The 19772-nt window shown below is 38.7% G+C and overlaps 2 protein-coding genes and 1 long non-coding RNA gene across 3 annotated transcripts; 1 reads left to right on the forward strand and 2 right to left on the reverse strand.

Moving 5' to 3' along the window:
• The first annotated feature begins 3991 nt into the window (after positions 1-3991).
• Positions 3992-6851, forward strand: LOC122001185 (auxin transporter-like protein 2). Its single transcript, XM_042555800.1, has 8 exons — positions 3992-4402; positions 4505-4749; positions 4838-5023; positions 5256-5368; positions 5471-5654; positions 5735-5832; positions 5906-6371; positions 6438-6851. The coding sequence occupies exons 2-8, from the start codon at positions 4555-4557 to the stop codon at positions 6672-6674; spliced, it is 1479 nt and encodes a 492-aa protein (XP_042411734.1). The 5' UTR covers positions 3992-4402; positions 4505-4554; the 3' UTR covers positions 6675-6851.
• LOC122001188 lies at positions 5017-6089 on the reverse strand. The gene is made up of 3 exons (XR_006117294.1): positions 5955-6089; positions 5516-5863; positions 5017-5427 (listed from the first exon to the last, which is right to left on the reverse strand). It is a non-coding gene; the product is annotated as an uncharacterized LOC122001188 (long non-coding RNA).
• A 155-nt stretch (positions 6852-7006) lies between the features above and the next one.
• On the reverse strand, positions 7007-14998 carry LOC122001184 (arginyl-tRNA--protein transferase 2-like). Its single transcript, XM_042555799.1, has 7 exons — positions 14589-14998; positions 14064-14102; positions 11906-12056; positions 10609-11751; positions 7854-8184; positions 7342-7449; positions 7007-7126 (listed from the first exon to the last, which is right to left on the reverse strand). Exons 1-7 carry the CDS (start codon positions 14746-14748, stop codon positions 7100-7102), a joined length of 1959 nt encoding a protein of 652 aa, XP_042411733.1. The 5' UTR covers positions 14749-14998; the 3' UTR covers positions 7007-7099.
• Positions 14999-19772: the final 4774 nt, after the last annotated feature.

Consider the following 19772-nt stretch of genomic DNA (forward strand, 5'->3'; position numbering starts at 1 on the left):
TGACTCTTCTTCAATCAATATCTTATTGTCAAACATCTAAACCCAAACCAAGACTCAGCTTGGTTACCCAGGTCAACCTTGACCTGAGGGATATTGCACCAACAATCGCTATAAGGGTAAAACATTTTCCATGTAGATCTAAGGTAGATCTAGTGTAGACAAACATGTACATGAATTTTTATTTATCTTCGCACGGATCCGTGGCTAACTTCGAGATTTCCGCAACGCAAAAAACGATTTTTGCGGCTCGAAAGTCTAACAGATAAACGTTGTTTTTATTTGCAATATTTGTTCTTTTCATTTTTGTACTTGAAATTGTAATCTTGTTTAAAACTATAGTGATTGTCCAATGAAAATAATCAATGATCGTATGCCTTGGAGTAGGAATCGTCACAGGATCCGAATCAAGTAAAACTCAATTGTGTTAGCTTGATTGTGTTTTCCTTCTTTTCTATATTTTTGCTGCATAAGCCCTTATGCTAACGTTTTTTGAAAAGTGTAAAAAAGCCACGAGCGTTATTCATCCCCCCCATTCCGCTTTCGATCCTACATGATCCTGATTAGTGATGATCATATTTAATGTACCTTTAGCCATAATTTCTATAAACTTCTTAAGCAACTAAACAAAAGACTCTATTTTCTCATCACTTAGAAACCCATAACTAAAAATAATTATCTGATGATGATTAACTCTTGCAAATGGTATAAAAATTAACTCATATTTATGGATGTTATTTGTCGTATCAAATACAAGTACATCACCAAATACACTATATTCCCTCCTTGATACATGATCTGCTAAAAAATACCTACCAAATTTATTATCTAAATCAGTATCACAATCAAAGAAAAACTTGAATTCTTCTATTTCTCAGAGGTAAATAACTCAATCAGTGTTTCAGCATTGATACCCTTTTGTTCATCCCTTAATTTTTTTCTTGAAGTTTCTAATATCTCTTTTTGTACAACCTGTATGCTCAGGGCATCCAAACTCTATATTCAATAATCTTACTTGTTGACAGATTGACACATTAGCCTCTAAAAACTATTGAGTCAATGCTTTCTTTGCTGTTGAAACATTACGATGTGAGTGTGGTGAATGCACCTTGAGGAAGACGAGAGTGGATAATTATAACTTTCAATGAAGTTAGTGATAACCCAATTCGATCCAGTTTCTTCCTTCACTAATGAAATCTTTAACGTATATCCAATTCTAACTTTGCCACGTGCTCTTATTTTTTGTTTTATCACCTTGTATCTGTATATTTCGTTGAACATCTGTATGCCCTTTTTTAAAGCATACAAATTTTTTTTAGGCTACTTCATTAGTTTTCTTATTTGTTTGGTTATTGCTTATTCTTGCGCTAAATCCGATTTCTTGAACATATTGATTATAAAACGAAAATACCTCTTTCAGTGATGCAAATTTCATCTCAGTTTTTAGCTTTTGATCATTAACAACTTGAGGAATGTATAGCTAATTATCACAAAGATTTTCTTCCATTAATATAGAATATCTAATTCAGAAAATCGAGCAATAGTATTGATGGGAGCACAAATAGCATATCAGTTACTAGATAACCATAAGTTAAGAAACAATTTTCTTGCTTGATTCTTGAAGCGCACTGTAATCAAAATCTCATCCAAAATGTAGCATGCCTGTAAGTTTCTTTGATCAAGCAAAAAAGGGAAGAATTCTATAGAGGTTAATGTGAATTACAAAATGATTATGATAATAATAATAATGATACAAAATCTAGAAAAAAATACTTTGTAATACTAGGTATGTTGATGCTATTTTTTAAAAACTAGCACCAACGTGGTGCTGATGGTTTTGCAGAACCAACACCAACTTTGTAGTTGATTTTTCATCATATTTCATGATTAATTTTGTAGTTAATTGATAGCAGAGCATAGAAGCTAAAATTTTAAGGGCTATTTGGAAGTTTCATATGCAATGGTTTTGTTGTTTTGTATGTATTGTCTTTTTTTAAATCACCACCACGTTGGTGCTTGTTTTAAAAAAACTAGCATCAATGTGGTGCTATTTTTTTTAAAAAAAAAATACCACCAAGTTGCTGCTGATTTTGAATGACCAGCACTAATGTGGTATTGGTTGGTGTTGGTAGTTGATGTTGATTTTGAAAGACTAGCAAGTTGGTGTTGGTTTTAAAAGACCAGCACCAATGTGATGCTGGTCGTTGCTGGTAGTTGGTGCTAATTTTGAAAGACCAGTACTAATGTGATGCAAGTTTTAAAAGACCAATACCAATGTAGTGCTTGTTTTAAAAGACCAACACTAATGTGGTGCTAGTCGATGCTAGTTTTGAAAGAAAATCAACACCGATGTGATGGTGGTTTTGAAAGACATTCACTACACGTTGATATTGGTTTTGAAAGAAAATCAGCTCAACATTTGTTCTAGTCTTTCTAAATCACCTCGTTGGTACTGAATTTTGAAAGAAAAAATAGCTCAACATTTGTGTTGGAAACTTAAAACCAACAATTGGAGTTTATAAAGTCGATATGAAATATGGATTCTAAAACATGAGTAGAAAACGAAGAGGAGAGAGATGACCAGCTGTTTAGTTGTGAGTGAAAACCCAACTCACTTGGCACGAACTGAGAGTTGAAGAAGATGACCTAAATCTAGAGTTGAAAGCAAAGGAAGAGAGGAGCGGATGAGTGGTGAAGAGGGTCTAGGGCTTTCGTTTTAGGGAAGAGAGGGAAGCAAAGGAAGAGAACGAGAACAAATAAGCTAATGCGAAGAAAGAGAGATTACAGAATTCAAGTTTAGGTTGCGTTAGATGACCGCGATGCTATCACCTATATAAGGATGTGCAGGGTATCAAAATTGTGTATGTGTGTATATATATATATATATATATATATATATATATATATATATATATATATATATATATATATATATATATAGAGAGAGAGAGAGAGAGAGAGAGAGAGAGATTCTACTCAATTGATAGCCGACACCAATCGATTGGTGGGTTGAAAATCTAAGGGAGCATTTGGTTTGAGCCATTTTCATTTAAATTTTCTTAAAAACCGCATTTATCCTAGTTTTGGAAAATGAATCTTAAATATTTTCAATCCTATAAGAAAATGCTCTCTTTATTTCTATACCTAAATTCTAAAATTTTAGACCTAAAATTTATAATATACCTCGTGAGTATCTAAAATTGTTAATCTTTATACTATAAATAAAGAAGAAAGTCTGAATCTTAGAGAGAAAAAATCTTATTAACTCAAATTCATTATAACCTAACTTCTAAATTTTAAAATTTTGAACCCTAGATACATATAATATATTTGAAAATAAATAAAGAAGTGAAGCGCCTAGATTTAATCCCGGCGTCTCAACGATATTAAAAAATAAAATAAAATCCCAATGCACTATATATATATATATATATAAGGGTATTACTCTGCACATCCCTTTCGTGGCCGATCATGGGCACCTCTCACTAAGTCCAGGCTCTCCGAGCGACCAAAATCCACTCGAGATGGCCGGTCAGATTCCGTATATATATATATATATATATATATAAGCCCCTCGTCGATCGGACGACCATGACATCCTCATAATGTGCACTACATCCTTGAGATATGATCTAACCCGATCGATCGGCGAGGGGACATGGAAATCTTGGAACAACAGATCTGATATCGAAATTATAATAGATTTGATCACATTTATATAGTTAAAAATGTTTAAATTATGATAAATATAGTAAAATTGGGATAAAATAATCAATATTGAATTAGTTTTGTATAAATTAAAATGTGATAAAATCTATTATAATTTTGAGATCAGATTCTGTGTGTTAAAATTTTCGTATCTCCATGTTCATTTATCGATCGGTCGAATTAGATCATATCTCAAAGATAAAGTGCACATCATGAGAATGTCATGATCGTCCGATCGACGAAGGACATGAAAATCTTGATATAGAAGATCTAATTTATATAATTTCTCACATAATAATAATAATAATAATAATAATATTATTATTATTATTATTATTATTATTATAAATATATATATATATATAATTTATTGAGAAACGCATTGGCCCACGAGCTCACCATTTCGGCAGCAGCTGGTTGCAGTTCCATCAAATACCACATTCCCTCCGGTTATCTGATACCCCTGTTCTTGATCATTCTTCAATCTCTCCTCCATTAAATCCACCACGATAACACCCTGCGGTTTCTAGGTACATTTCGGCCAAAAGCCTGCCACCACCACTCGATTCCTCCCCTATGCTCGAGCTCCGAGCGCCTCCATTTACTACGGGCCGCCTTCCTCGGAATTAATTAAAGGCTGGCCGGCGAACGCGTCAGTGCTCCAGCGACAAGAGCAAAACTGAGTTATCAGGGAAAGGTAACCAGGAATCCATTCCATTCTCTTCTTTCTTTTAATTCTCCAGCTACTGTTTTTTCCTCTCCTCTGTTCTACCCAATGCGTTCGCTTTTATTTCCTCAGATCTTAAACTAACTGTTTGGAGGCGGTGAGGCTTGGAGGCTGAGGAGAAGATGCAGGCGGAGAAGCAAGCGGAGGAGGCGGCCATCGTTGCGGCTGGTGGCATTACTAGCTCCAACAATGAGACAGAGCGAGAAGGGGACGGCGGCGATGGCAAGGAGGAAGACGGACACGGACTCAGCATGAAGGGCCTGCTATGGCACGGTGGCTCTGCCTGGGACGCCTGGTTCAGCTGCGCCTCTAATCAAGTTACTACCTTTAATATCTCATCTCCTCCGTTTTGCGCATACAACGATCGATCTCGTCCAAAGATTGCTCCTTTTGCATCGAACGCAGGTGGCGCAGGTGCTGCTGACGCTGCCGTACTCATTCTCGCAGCTAGGAATGCTGTCGGGGGTGATCTTGCAGCTGTTCTACGGGATCCTCGGAAGCTGGACGGCGTACCTCATCAGCGTCCTCTACATCGAGTACCGCACCCGCAAGGAAAAGGAAAACGTCAGATTCAAGAATCACGTTATCCAGGTCACACACCCTTCTTCTTCTGCTTTGTTCCTCCGAGTACCGTACCCTTCTTCCTCCTTTTCCCTTCCTCTGCTTCGTTATGTTTTGTTCTCGCTTTTTTCCCATTTGTTCCGATTCACAAGATTCTGTGGGAGCCTGACAATTAGCAAATTCTCGGTTCTCCTCGCATTTGGTCGATATTAATATGACTGAAGCACCCCCTTTTCCTTTCCCTGTTCTTGACTTTATGCAGTGGTTCGAAGTGTTGGATGGGTTGCTGGGGCCGTATTGGAAGGTCGTCGGACTCGCCTTCAACTGCACCTTCCTCCTGTTTGGCTCCGTCATTCAACTCATTGCTTGTGCCAGGTAACACTTCATTTTCTTCCTCTCGTTTCTTCTCTTTATTTTGCAGAGATTAATCATATCTGTAAAACACACAAAAAAATTGGTTAATTTTGGAGCGTGCAGTAACATTTACTACATCAATGATCGGCTAGACAAGAGGACGTGGACCTATATATTTGGAGCCTGCTGCGCCACCACGGTGTTCATCCCTTCCTTCCACAACTACAGGATTTGGTCCTTCCTCGGCCTTGGCATGACCAGCTACACCGCCTGGTACCTCGCCATCGCCGCCGTCGTCCACGGCCAGGTAGTTAACTAAACAGTTAGCAGTTCAGTTTGCTGGTCCTGTTCTTGGTGACAAAAGTGTCGGTGTTTGGGATGATGCAGCGGGACGGCGTGGCGCACTCCGGTCCAACCAAGCTGGTGCTCTACTTCACCGGCGCCACCAACATCCTCTACACCTTCGGCGGCCACGCCGTCACCGTGTGAGTGTTCGTTTGACTTGTGTAGAGTTTGCTGGTGGAAGCCGCAAACGGTTGACTTGTTTGCTATGGACAGTGAGATCATGCACGCGATGTGGAAGCCGCAAAAGTTCAAATATATCTACCTGATGGCCACGCTGTACGTGTTCACGCTAACGCTGCCGTCGGCGGCGGCCGTCTACTGGGCGTTCGGCGACGAGCTGCTGACGCACTCCAACGCGTTCTCGCTGCTGCCCAAGTCGGGGTGGCGCGATGCGGCGGTGATCCTGATGCTGATCCACCAGTTCATCACCTTCGGCTTCGCGTGCACGCCGCTGTACTTCGTGTGGGAGAAGGTGATCGGCATGCACGACACCAAGAGCTTCTGCGTCCGCGCCGTCGCCCGCCTCCCCGTCGTCGTCCCCATCTGGTTCCTCGCCATCATCTTCCCCTTCTTTGGCCCCATCAACTCCGCCGTCGGTGCTTTCCTTGTCAGCTTCACCGTCTACGTCATCCCCGCCATGGCTCATATCCTCACCTACCGCACCCCCGCCGCGCGCCAGGTCCGTATGCCATCTAGCTCCGACTGACCATTTTGATGAAAATTTGCTGAACTCCGACTCATGCAGAATGCGGCGGAGAAGCCGCCCTTCTTCCTCCCTAACTGGACGGCGATGTTCGTCGTAAACGCCTTCATTGTGGGGTGGGTTTTGGTGGTCGGATTCGGGCTCGGCGGTTGGGCGAGCACGACCAACTTCGTGAGGCAAGTGAACACCTTCGGGCTCTTCGCCAAGTGCTACCAGTGCCCCAAGCCACCTCCCCCGCCGCTGGCAGCCGGCCCCATGCCGCAGCAGACTCACCGCTAAACCAGCTGCCGCGCGCCGGCGATATCTCCAAGTAGCGTTGTTTTTTGTCAGTGTGATGTAATATACCGTTATGCTTGAATCCTGTCGCTTTTAGATTTTATGTTGACGTGGTGGCGAATTATCTCTAATGTGACCAATTTAACTAGAAAATATTGCCGTTTAATGGTGTTAATTTTTCCTGAATGCCTTGAAGGTGTTCTAATTGTTAGATCGGATATCCCATTTTTTAGTTATCCATCAGCATCTAACTAAATCAGTGCAAATAAAATTTTGACTGTCAGGAAAAAAGTTCCAATTTTTTTTGCGAAGTTATAACGAAGAAGAACATGCAATAAGACAGCCATATAGATGGAGACTTGGAGGATCATAATGTAAAGTACAGATTGCAAGAAGTTACCTCATGAATAAATAGACGACGAGACGTATCACTTCAAGTTCAAGGTCTTGAGCAGCTGAAACAGTCAGTAGTTTTAGTTCTATGAAAAAGTATATTAAAGAGTGAGATTAGTCATCCAAACACAATGTCAAGTATCATTAAATGACATAATTTATAGCAATTCCAACGTCAAATAAATGCGATCCGTGATTTCAGGTTCCTTGAGCAAACAGTTGAGACAATGATGTGTGGCATTGGTTACAGCAAATAGATTTAAGAGAGGCAGTATACCATATGGCCAGCAAGCTCCGTCCCAACTACTCTTACATAACTCATCAGTTGTTTTTCAAGTCCTGAAATGACCTTCTTATCAACACAGCCGAGAACTTTCTCAAGGTCCTACACTCAGAAACAAAGGAGAATAAATCAGGTCAAGCTAACGCAAATACATTGGAAGTGTTTTGATTGGGAATACTACATCAGATCATCCTTCTATAATTACTTAAAGAGAAGCTACTAGAGATTCTCACCTTATAATTACTTGAAGAGAATATTAAACAAAACGAAAGGATCAAACGGATGAAAAAAAAAACTGTTTCCAGAGTCATGTAAGGTTTTTACAATGGTAAATCTTCAGTCTGCTAGAACGATCATGTGTTACTCGCTTGGGTATGGAAAATATATGAATTCAGACTTGATATAGAAGTCAGAATTATAAGAGGGACTTGGCGAAAATTGCAAATAACTTAACAGGTCAATATAATAGCTGGATTTAAGAAAAGTCCAGAGGAAATTGAACACACCTTGAACTTGACACGCAAACCATTCACAGCAAGCACAATGTCACCAACATCACAGTTTGGAGAACCATCAGCCACTGGTGCACCATCGGCTAAGAAACTTGACTCATCCCCTATATCCATATCTGTATCTTTATATCGGAAGTCAATTTCATCGTTGTCTTCATCAGACGAATCTTCTATATGAGCACAACCAGCAGTATCAGTGTCGAATCTTTCGACAGAACTAGCATGCTTGGATAGCATTGCAGATTGTTGCTCGACCAGATAATCAGATAGGACAACATAAGGTTTTCTCTCAAGTAAAGGTTTTGCAATTTCAAATGGTACCCACCTGCAATAATCAATAATTATCTTTTCTAATAATGTGCCGTTCTGTCAAAACCTTAGATAATACAAGCATCTGATGTAGTAACACAATAATGACAATCTGTACTTGTAGCAACAACTTCTCACATTTGTTAAAAATTGAAACTATGGATCTACAAATGACATGCTGGCTACATCAGATCTGTGAGAAGTGGGAATGTGAAAAGTGGGGATCTACAAATGACATGCTGGATAAAAAAAAAAACAGAAATTCCTGTATCTATTTGAGCAAAATTTAAAAAGCATTAATTGTCCTGGTTGTTTGATCATGGGATATACATTTCTAATTAAATTTTAGTTATTTGAAATCTTCAAACTGCAAGATTTTGCAAACCTTCAATTGGATTTTTTTTCCCCTTTTTGATCATATTTTCTGTCATTGAAAATCATCATTTTAGCATCATTGTCACCATTGTACAGTTAAATCATTCCCACCTTTCAGCAATCATTGAAGCAGGCTTGAAGCACCAATATCATTCAAATGCTTTCTGGACCTTCATTAGATGCCCTATCAGTTATGCTACATTGTTACTGTTATTTCCATGAAAACTACCATAATCACTTTATAATTCTACCAATATTTCTAGCAGTTGGTCATATTATCATCATATTTGACATTGCCCTTGTGCCAGTTCACATGTCATATTAATATACACGGTGAACCTCATCATACTCTTCCCATCATCATCATCAACATTGTGACAGTTCAATATCTCAAATGCTATTGCCTAGTATAGCAAGCACACAACTACCCATAAAAGAACAGATATTGGTCCATGCATATATGGCTTGTTCAGTCAGCACAATATTTATGGTAACTCGTTTCCTCTTATAAATTTGTTACAGCTCAGATGGTACTGAATCCAGACCACTGTAAATACTGAATCGAGTTGAACCGCTTGCAATTATGAGTCATGATCATCACTACTATCAGCATTTCCACCTCCATTGCTAGAAACTACATGCCACCATACCACGATCTACAACACAAAATCTCCTCCTGCCATCATATGATCATTTGCAGTGACTACAATTTCCTTGCATCTAGCACCATCGTTCCAACTGTCATCGTTTGTAGTTACCACCATTACAAATGCCACACCATTTCCAACAGGACCAATACAATGTCAATAGATAAAGCACAAAAGCAACAGGGAATAACTTTATATTAATTATGATTTTGTGATTTGACAATAGAGGCTATGTGAAAATGGGAAAAAAAAAAGTAAATAAGATTATCAAACTAATTCATCAATTTTGATCAACATCTTAATGTTGCACCTAATAAACCACATATACACAACTCATCTTCCCAACTGTAGAAGTTCTGTATTCACAACATTTCCATAAATCACATCAGTTGCATTTTTATGATTCACATTGATACGATTCCCAAATAAACATATTCAAATAACCGCTTCAAATATTATTATTTAGAATAGGCTATTCGATTTGTTATTAATTTCCTCTTTCTAAATATTATAATTTAGAATAGGTTATAAGATTTATTATTATTTACCCTATTAAAATATTAGAATAGGTTATTAGATTTATTAATAATTTTTATATTGATTTGGCATTATTATATAGCTATATAGAGAGACATTGTGTAATCTTTTGACACAGGCAATAAAGAGATTCAATTAATTAATCAAATTACTTTGATTATTGGAGGTCGATCCCCTCGAAATGATCATCTCATCCCCTTTCTTTCATCCTCTTCTCTATTTTCCTACCAGATAGGACACAAGTTCCTATCACACATTATCTGTCATTTTAAACAGTTCATGCCAGAAATGGGAATGACAATGCATACTGTTATTTTAGGGTTTTTGCACTGAATTGACCTACTTAATTTGCTAAGGATAATAATCAAATTTGGTTCACATAGCAATTTGCACAAATAGGCTTCAAGTTTGATTAAGTTCCCAGACATGGACCTAATACCCACGTAGTACAGATTTAATTCGGTACCCACAGGTCACGGCAGAAGAAACAAACATGAGACAAGTTCCTATAGGAAGGAATTTAATCAAACTATGATTTAGGTGGTAGCAAAAACAGTGGGTACCAAACCTTTCCGCATCCCTATGCCAAAGCATAATTGATAGCATAAGCTTTTGCATTTTGATTAGAAAATATTGCCAATACAAACTAATGTGTAAGCTCACCATACTAGAAAAAGAACATATAAATGTGTTGCACAAACCACAGAAGCAGTGAGCAGCAATATACAAAGTGTATTAATCAATAAATAACACTACATTTCATAGGTAAATGATGCATAAGATATATATAAGCATCAAGTATCCACATGATAATTCCCATAATAGGAATACATACACATGCACATATACACAATATGGATGAAAAGTAAAGAGAAACTTACTGGTAGCGAAGAGGACAAAGCAGTTCAGATGGACGATATGCCGCTTTGTATCTCATTTTGCTACAAGAGTGAATGTAATAGCCTAGATAATAATACTGGAGGCTAGGGCAACAGTTTTGAGTCTCCTTAACCCAATCTATCTCCTGCAAAGCTGAATATTTTCCAAGTGATAAGAAGGCAAAATCAGGATCCCAAAACAAATACTTGCTTGACAAACATCGGGGAAGAATGTCCACTACACCAACTGCAACAAGTTTCCCATCAATCAAATATTGTTGATGGAAAGACCCAAATCCACAAGGTACAACAGAATTGTCACCACTAATTGGTGGAGAAAAAATGATAGGAGTGTCCACCAGGAATCGTTTGTATGAGCTTACTGTAACTTTTTCTGGCTTATCATCATGTACTTCAATCTGATATTTTCTATATAGAGCATATTCTTCCTGATCAAAACTAGATCTTTTCAGCCGGATTTCAAGCTTTCTTCTTTTCGGAGGCATAATTATACAATTTTCTGAGGTAGCGATCCTTTTTGCATTACCTTGACTGCCTCTAGGTTCTTGTGCCTTTTGTTTCAGATTACTAGCTTCTGAGCTTATCTGTTTGGTGGTTGAGTAGAAATTTAGGTGGCCATTGCAAGCTTTTGTTAAAAGCTCAGAAGGTACCTCTTGTTGCATAACTAGACCCGAAAGCTTTTCAGCAATAGTCCTTGGATTGATATCTGGTAATTCTGGCTCCAGGGATTTATTTATTGCATCTGCAGCTTGAGAGCGTCGAATAGTTGCAGCTATTTGAAATGCAATATTACTAGTGTATGCTAAATCTTCTGATATATTCATCAGCTTTTTTTTGGCCTGGGTTGTAACTTTCTTCACATTAACCTTTGGAAACTGAGCAACAGGAAGAGATATACTCCCGCAAAGAATGCTCACAGCTTTATCAATAATGTCTGACAAAGCATGAATAATAACAGATTCACTGGACAGCTTTTCACATGTACTAGATGCAGATCCTTTTGTTGATACTGCTGTGATTTCCGGTATGGACTCTCTGCAGACCAGCTTGACCGAGCCCTTACAAGAGTTAGCTGTTTGTTTTAAATTGTCATATTTATCCATTGATGTAGCACCATCTAAGAACCTGCATATTGAAGTCAAATATTTTTTAAAAATTTAACTAATCTGGATTTTTGCTTATATACTAGCCAAGAGGCCAAAGATCTCGAAAATAGTAGATTATATCATTTAAAGAACCTGAAAAGTGCCTTATCTGAAAGAGAGACATGCAGAAATACCTTTGCATTCTTTTATATACACGATCTTGGTCTTTAGAGGGATAGAAATTATTGGCTTTCAGACGAATTGTATAAGATGGGCAACATGTTCTATCCATCTCAGGTTTGTAAAGAAAGCAACCAGATCTCCTCCAACCATGGTCAAGAAGCTCTGTGGTCATATTCACAATAGAAAGATGTAGCTGTCAGAATACAACAAAGTTTTATATAAAAGACAAAATATGGATGGAGATATTTACATGATGGCTAAGGAAACAATGTATAAGGAAAATTCAGCGAATTATGAGATTTTTCCATTTATCCAATTTTAATGGCTAAAAATTGTATCAATGTGACACCTGAGATAAAAGTAAACCAAGTTACTTCATCAAACACATGTAATCTAGTATGTTTTAGGGTACTAAGGATTGCTAGATCAAGGAGTAAGACCAAGGTTTTATTTCTTGATGTAATTACAAGAGATGTTTTAATGACAATTTGACAACAAACTAAGATAGAGAACTCATGATACTTTAATTTGTATTTTAAGGAACAAGTGTAAAAGGAAGCTCAAAACATCAAAATGCAACAAATTATCAAAGAAGATATTATTGCCTAAAGACTTGGATATATAATATTAGAATAAAGGTGGCCAATTTATAATGAAGTTGATAGTTTAGGATAGATTTGGATGTAAAATGGTGAACTTCCTTGTCTATCCAAGTCAAGTACCTTGATCTAAAAAACCTATGCAACCTTCTTAGGCTTGGTGCAATTGGAAGGAGAAAACTATATTATTCAGAAGTTGGCAAACAGTTCGACCCACGTAAACACAACTCCACAATAAGAACTCTAACTAAATACTCTTTGCAGAACTAAACCTATGCATTCTAAAAACAGACACTAGTACTCCACTTAAGCTGGACAAAAAATACTGATTAATGTTCAAATTGCTACATGCCTGATCTGATGATACAGTACATAGGTGCCTGAGAAATAAAGGAAACAAAAGAAAGGATATACATTCTTAAGGTATCTAAGCCCCAAAACTCAATATCTATTTATGTATTTAAAGTGATTTCTACAAGATCTCTTGTAAGAAGAGAAAAGCAAGGATTGGATTCAATGAACTTTGATCATTCATAGTGGATACTCAAAGCACATGTTTGGAAACAACGATTAATTCATTTTGCTCTCAAGTAAAGAAGGGCACTGTGACAAAAAAAAAAAAAGGACAGTCCGGTACACGAAGCTCCCGCTATGCAGGGTCCCGAGGAAAGATCCATTGTACGCAGCCTTACCCTGCTTTTTGCAAAAGGCTGTTTCCAGGATTCAAACCCGTGACCTTTTGGTCACAAAGCAACAACTTTACCGTTGCGCCAAAACTCCCCTTCAAAGAAGGGCACTGTGACATTTAATGATAATATCAGTAAGATAATTAGTATTGGAAATATTGACACAAAATTTTATACTATTGAAGTCATTAGAAAATGAGAAGTTTAGTTTTCAAAAAATTTGTTAAAAGTGTTTCACTAAAAAGGTGGCTATGCCCCTACTTTGTGAGAGTATCGTCCTAATATTTCCAAGTTGAACCATAAATACAGTCCTTGTACTTTATGTTTATTTCGAGAAGACTCATGAATTGTAAAATAGAAGATTGTGTAGTGATTTGTTAGTTTAAGGTCATTTGTTGTAAATGTTTGCATTTGGAATTGAATATCAAAGATGCTTCACATGATTTTGGTGAGAAATTTGATTATGATGATGACATTTTCACTCACGTCAATTGAAAGCATTGTTTTCTTCATTCTTGTATTTGCAAGTCTTCATGTTCATGTGAATTATGAAGATATATGTTCCAGGCCTTGCATAGAATGCAATGCAGGAATAAATCATAGTGGGTAGTTAAATGGCTTCATGATTCTAGTGTTTGAAGCATTGAATGTTCTTAATTATGAACTTGTTTGATTGAATTTTCCATGAATATAAAGTGAGCATGGGCACTATATACATAAAACAACTTTATACCTGAAAACACTTGATAACATGAATTTGAAAGCAAAGCAAACATCAGTACTAGGTCAGGGAGAATTCACATGTTGCATTAACTTTTTGATTTATCATTACACATTTTCAATTCCTAGTATAGAAATATAGAATTGGTAAAAAAGGCTCCAACCTTGGTAGTCCTCAGCAGTTAAACTATTCGCCCATAAACCTGCACAAGCACACTAAGAATTATAAGCAATGTCATTGAAAAGCTAGAGCATAAGAGTGCATATTGTTTAAGAAGGCAACGTAGCTCGTGAAGCCCCAAGTCTTTAGAAAAAATGAAAGAAAAAAGTTGATTCAGGAACAAATAACAAATGGTAAATTCGAAAGTTGCATGCTATATACAGCTCGGTCACCTTTGGGCTCTGACGCAATTTCTTCCTACCGAGAGATATCAATCTATAAACACAACTTTTCAAAGTGTCTTTTAGAAATGGAGATGAGACGCCAAAATCTTCTAATCGCGAAAGCTCAACGAGAACAGTATGATAGAGGAACAAAAGTACGATTGAAACACACAAACTGGCCGGATGTGAAATTGCGATCTTTAGTTTGTCAGTCAACGCAAGCACCCGTTCAAGATCAGTCCTTGATCAATCAATAGCAACAGATAAGTAGGAAGTGGAAGATGAACAAGTGTTTTGGCTCATACCGTGGGAGACGCTGGAAGCGGATGTGGATCTGCAGTATCCGCAAGAGTTACGTCTCCTGCCATGATCAATCACCACCGACTCGCCGATCCCCCCTCGTTCCTTCGCTCTCTCCTTTACTCCTCCTCGACCGCTCCGGCTGCTGCTGGCTCCGTCACCCATTCCTCCTCGCTGATCGTGAAAAGCACTCTTGCGGTTGGTGTCAGGGTTTAATCAGAGGATGGGAATGGCGAATTGAGCTAGGGTGGAAGCGATAACTGCGGCAGGGGATCGGGGGTTGGGAGAGGCAGGCAGCAGAAACTGTGGGAGGAAGCGAAGCCGCACCCGGCGATTGGAAAGGGACCAATTCAAGTGCTTTCCAGGTTGCCCTCGGAGGACGACGCGCTACGGTCTCCGGACCCTCGCTACGGTAATTAAGCCAACGACGATACCAGTTCAATCCAGTCTCTGGTCAACGAAACGGGTTGAACCAGCCGGTCCAGAAACCCGACCCGACCTCCACGGAGGGATTTTGCATTTTTGCTTCCTTGAACTTTATATATATTTTTAACAAGCCTTTTTGAGTTTCAAAATTTTACTATAATATTTTTAAATTTTTAAACAAAATCATCGTTAATATGGTTAAATCACTTAATGGAATAATGATGCCATGGGAATGTGTATAGCTAATATAATTGTTGTCGATCAAGTGTAAAATAAAACTAAAAATAAAAATACGAGAGTCCAGTGATCGACGCAACTCTCATCGTAATCAAATAATAAGAGAGTGGAATAAACCCTTGGAAGCTAGTTATTTTGACGTCGTTGTTGGTTTTAAACCAGTTCGACCGGCCAGATTTTTTGAAACCATCTGATAAAGTTATACATTCGTGATTTTCTAATATGCATGTTTTTTAGATTCTACAAACTAAATATGTTTATCTTAGTTGTATTGACCGGGCTGATCTCCACTTGAACTAGAACTAGTGATCCGAAGTTTTTCCAGTTCACTTACCAGTTGGGTTCTAATAGGTATGGTCCTATCAAAAGCAAACTAAAAACAAATCATCATTATGTTAAATTGAAATATATGATACTGAAACAAAATCATAAAGAGTTGAGCAAAAACAGGATAACACTAATCTCAAATAACCTAATATCATCAGTCCCTCTTACATATAGATAAGTAAATCGTAGGGGCATTTTATCCTAACATAACAATCCTTTGCATATTAGATTAGATATCTAACCAGACATTTTATATTCTCTGAATTGACATGATGATTTATTGGAGCAATTACCTATGTACTTACTACTATGTCAACCCATGAAACTCATAATCAAGGAAGATTGGATCCTACATAGAGAGTTTGATAATTATATCAAATCCTAAATTCATATATCACATATTGTTTTGAAAAATTTGGCATAAAAAAATTCATATTGATACCGTACTAAAATTTTGATATACTGAATTTTTGGTATAATCTAAATCCCTACAATTTATATTAAAATTTTATAATCGGTACAATATATACGATATACTGATACTAAATCTCATATCAATATCTGTTAGGGTTGATTTATAGTTAGAGGGGAGTGGTGAATAGCTCGTCCCGCTTGTTGTCTTGCTTCGTGATAATGATATGCAGTAGATAGAACTCGAAGCAACACTTACCGCGCTAACACGAGAATTTTCTTGGTATCCACCTCAAGAAGAGATGAATAATCCAAGGATCCACACATGACACGCTCTCCACTATGAAAAACACTCTTTCTCGGTAACTACCGGAGATGGAAAAACCTTGTACAAGACTCACACAATAAGATACAACACACACAAGAAGAAAATACAAAAATGAAAATGAAAAACTCTCTTCTTGCTTGGCCTTGTTGATGAAGGACGCTTCTTGAACCTTGGAAGTGCAGGAGCACTTGTCCTAAAGAGCTTCCAAGAACTTGCGGAAAAGTCGTGAGCTTAGTAGAGAAGGATTAGGAGAATCATTGCAACATTTGAACTCGTCATCGCCTTTATATCTGCACTTCTAGGGCTCCCAATCAATTTGGCACTTTCCCAATCGATTGCCACATCAGATCCGAGCGATCTCAACCGTCCAAAACCTTTATTCTGTGCAACGGTTGTTTCCCAATCAATTGACCAATCGATTGGGGATGCTTGAATCGATTAGGAATCGATCGCCTAATCGATTCAGAGTGCCTCTGTGCTCTGCTGGAAACAGCCTGAATCGATCAATCGATCGATTCAGGTTTCCTCGTGTCCGCGCGAGAAAATCAACCCCAATCGATGGACCGATCGATTGGTGATGCCCAATCGATCGATTGATCGATTGGAGACCATTTTATGCTCTTGATAATGCTTCCTAATCGATTGGTCCAACCTTCACTCGCAATACACCTTTAATCGATCGACTGATCGATTGCTCCATGGTTCAATCGATCAGTTGATCGATTGAGCTCCATTTGACTTGCTTAACTCAAGCCCAAGGTTACCAAACCCAACATCCGGTCAACCATGACCTGTTGGGGCTTCTTTATTCCTAGCATCCAGTCAACTTTGACCTGCTGGGGTTTCTTCATCAAGTGTCTGGTCAATCCTTTGACCCACTTGGACTTTTCTCCTCGTGCCAAGTGCCCAATCAACCTTTGATCCACTTGGACTTTTCTCCTCGTGTCAAGTGTCCGGTCAACGTTGACCCACTTGGACTTGTTGGTGCAATATCCCCTGGGTCAAGGTTGACCAAGTTGAGTAGGCTCAAGTTTAAGTCTTAGTTTGGATTTCGATGTTTGACAATATATAGAGATTGCAGAAACAATCGTCCAATTGGGGAGATTGTTGATACAATTCTCCTGTGGTCTAGGATTGATCAGTTAGATGTGAAGAAGAGTCAAGTAGATCAAAGGTTTGACTAGATACTTGATTGGAAAAGTCCTAACTGTAGGTTAGGCAGGTGAAAGTCCTGGTGAGTGAAGCCAGGCAGTGAGAAAGTTTTGGTGAGTAAAGCTAGACAGATGGAAAATCCTAGTGAGTGAAGGTATGTGAAAGTCCTGGTGAGTGAAGTCAGGTAGATAGAAAGTCTTGGTGAGTGAAGTAGGTAGATGGAAAATCCTGGTGAGTGAAGCCAGGCAGATGGAAAGTCCTAGTGAGTAAAGCTAGGTAGATGCAAAGACCTGGTGAGTGAAGCCAGACACGTGGAAATCTAGGTGGGTTAAGGTTGACCGGACACTTGGTGTTGGAAAGTCCAAGTAGGTCAAAGGAGTGACCGAATACTTGGCACAAGGAAATCCAGATGGATCAAGGGTGACCAGACATTTGGTGGAAGAAAGTCCAAGTGGGTTATGGAGGACCGGACACTTGACACAAGACGGTAAGTCCAAGCGGGTCAAACGATTGATCGGACACTTGGTGAAGAAGTCCCAGCAAGTCAAAATTGACCGGATGCTAGGTATGAAGAAGCCCCAACATGTCACAGTTGATCGGATGTTGGAATTGGGGGCCCTTGAGCTTGAGTTAACCAAGTCAAAGGCGCTCAATCAATCAGCCGATTGATTGAACCAAAGCCCAATCGATCTGCAGATCGATTGGAAGAATGTTGCGATAAACAACAGCCCAATCGATTGACCGATCGATTAGGAGCTTATATCGCGCGCACAGAAACCTCCCCAATCTATCAGTCGATCGATTGTGCACTACCAATCGATCGCCCGATAGATTAGTAGTTGGAAATCGCGCGCGACGCGATAAAGGCTGAATTGATCGGGCGATCGATTCAAGCTTTTCTAGCAGAGTACAGAGGCGCTCTGAATCGATTGACCAATCGATTCAAACCTCCCCAATCGATTGGGATGTGACCGTTACGAAGGAAGCGTTGAGTTTAAAGCCATTTTCCTCGCTGTGATTCATCATCTCTCCAAGCTCTTGACTCTCCACTTCTTGCAATCTTATCTTACAGTTTCTCGCTAGTTCTTGAAGCTTCTTGGAGCAAAGTGTTGTTGCACTTCCAAGGTCAAGAGATGTTCCACACAAGAAGAAGAAGCTAGCTAGAGTTTCATTTGTGTAAAATCTTGTAAGATTTTCTTTATATTTCCTTCTTTGCTTCTTCTTGTTGTATTGAGAAATTGTACAAGGCTTCTCAGCCTTTGGTAGTTACTGAGGAGTGATTTTATTAGTGGAGAGTGCGTCGTGTGTGAATCGACTGTTCTTGAGGTGGATACCAAGTAAATCTATGAGTTAGCATTGTGAGTCTTGTTTTGAGTTCTTTCCGCTGCATATCAACAACACTGAAATAAGGAAACGAAGTGTGATGAGCTATTCACCCCCCCCCCCTCTCCTCTAACTACAAATCGACCCTAACAGGACTTACCATCTCGTGTCAAGTGTTCGGTCCTCCATGAGCCACTTGGACTTCCTTCCACCAGATGTCCAGTCACCCTTGACCCATCTGGATTTCTTTGTGTCTGGCTTCACTCACCAAGACTTTCCATCTGCCTAGCTTCACTCACTAGGACTTCCATCTGCCTGACTTCACTCACCAGGACTTTCACCTAATTTCACTCACTAGGATTTTAACATTGTTCGACTTCATTCATCAGGACATTCATCTGTCTGGCTTCGCTGACTAGGACTTTCACACTGTCTGCTTCACTCACTGGGACTTTTACATGCTTGACTTCACTCACCAGGACTTCCACACTGCCCCGCTTCACTTACTAGAACTTTCACCTGTCTAGCTTCACTCATTAGGTCTTTCACCTGTCTTCACTTATCAGGATTTTCCAACTGTCTAGTTTCACTCACTAGGTCTTTCACTTGACTTAATTCACCAGGATTTTCAACTGTCCGACTTTACTCACCAAGACTTCCACTTTCTAACTTCCAGTTAGGATTTACCCAATCAAGTATCCGATCAACTTTGACCTACTTGATTCTACTTCACATCGAACTGGTCAAAGCTTAACCAGAGGAGAATTACATTTCAATCTCCCCAATCAGACGATTGCTTTTGCAATTTTCATATATTGTCAAATATCGAAACTCTAACTTCAGGACTCCAGCTTGAGCCAACTCAAATTTAGTCAACCTGATCAATAATGATTTAGGAAATATTACACTAATAATATTGATTTTGAAAAATTCAGTACGATATAATATTTTATTAAAATTTTTAATATATCGATAATATCAGTAT

Source organism: Zingiber officinale, chromosome 7A (assembly GCF_018446385.1).
Source record: "Zingiber officinale cultivar Zhangliang chromosome 7A, Zo_v1.1, whole genome shotgun sequence".
In the NCBI taxonomy this organism is placed as follows: Eukaryota; Viridiplantae; Streptophyta; class Magnoliopsida; order Zingiberales; family Zingiberaceae; genus Zingiber; species Zingiber officinale.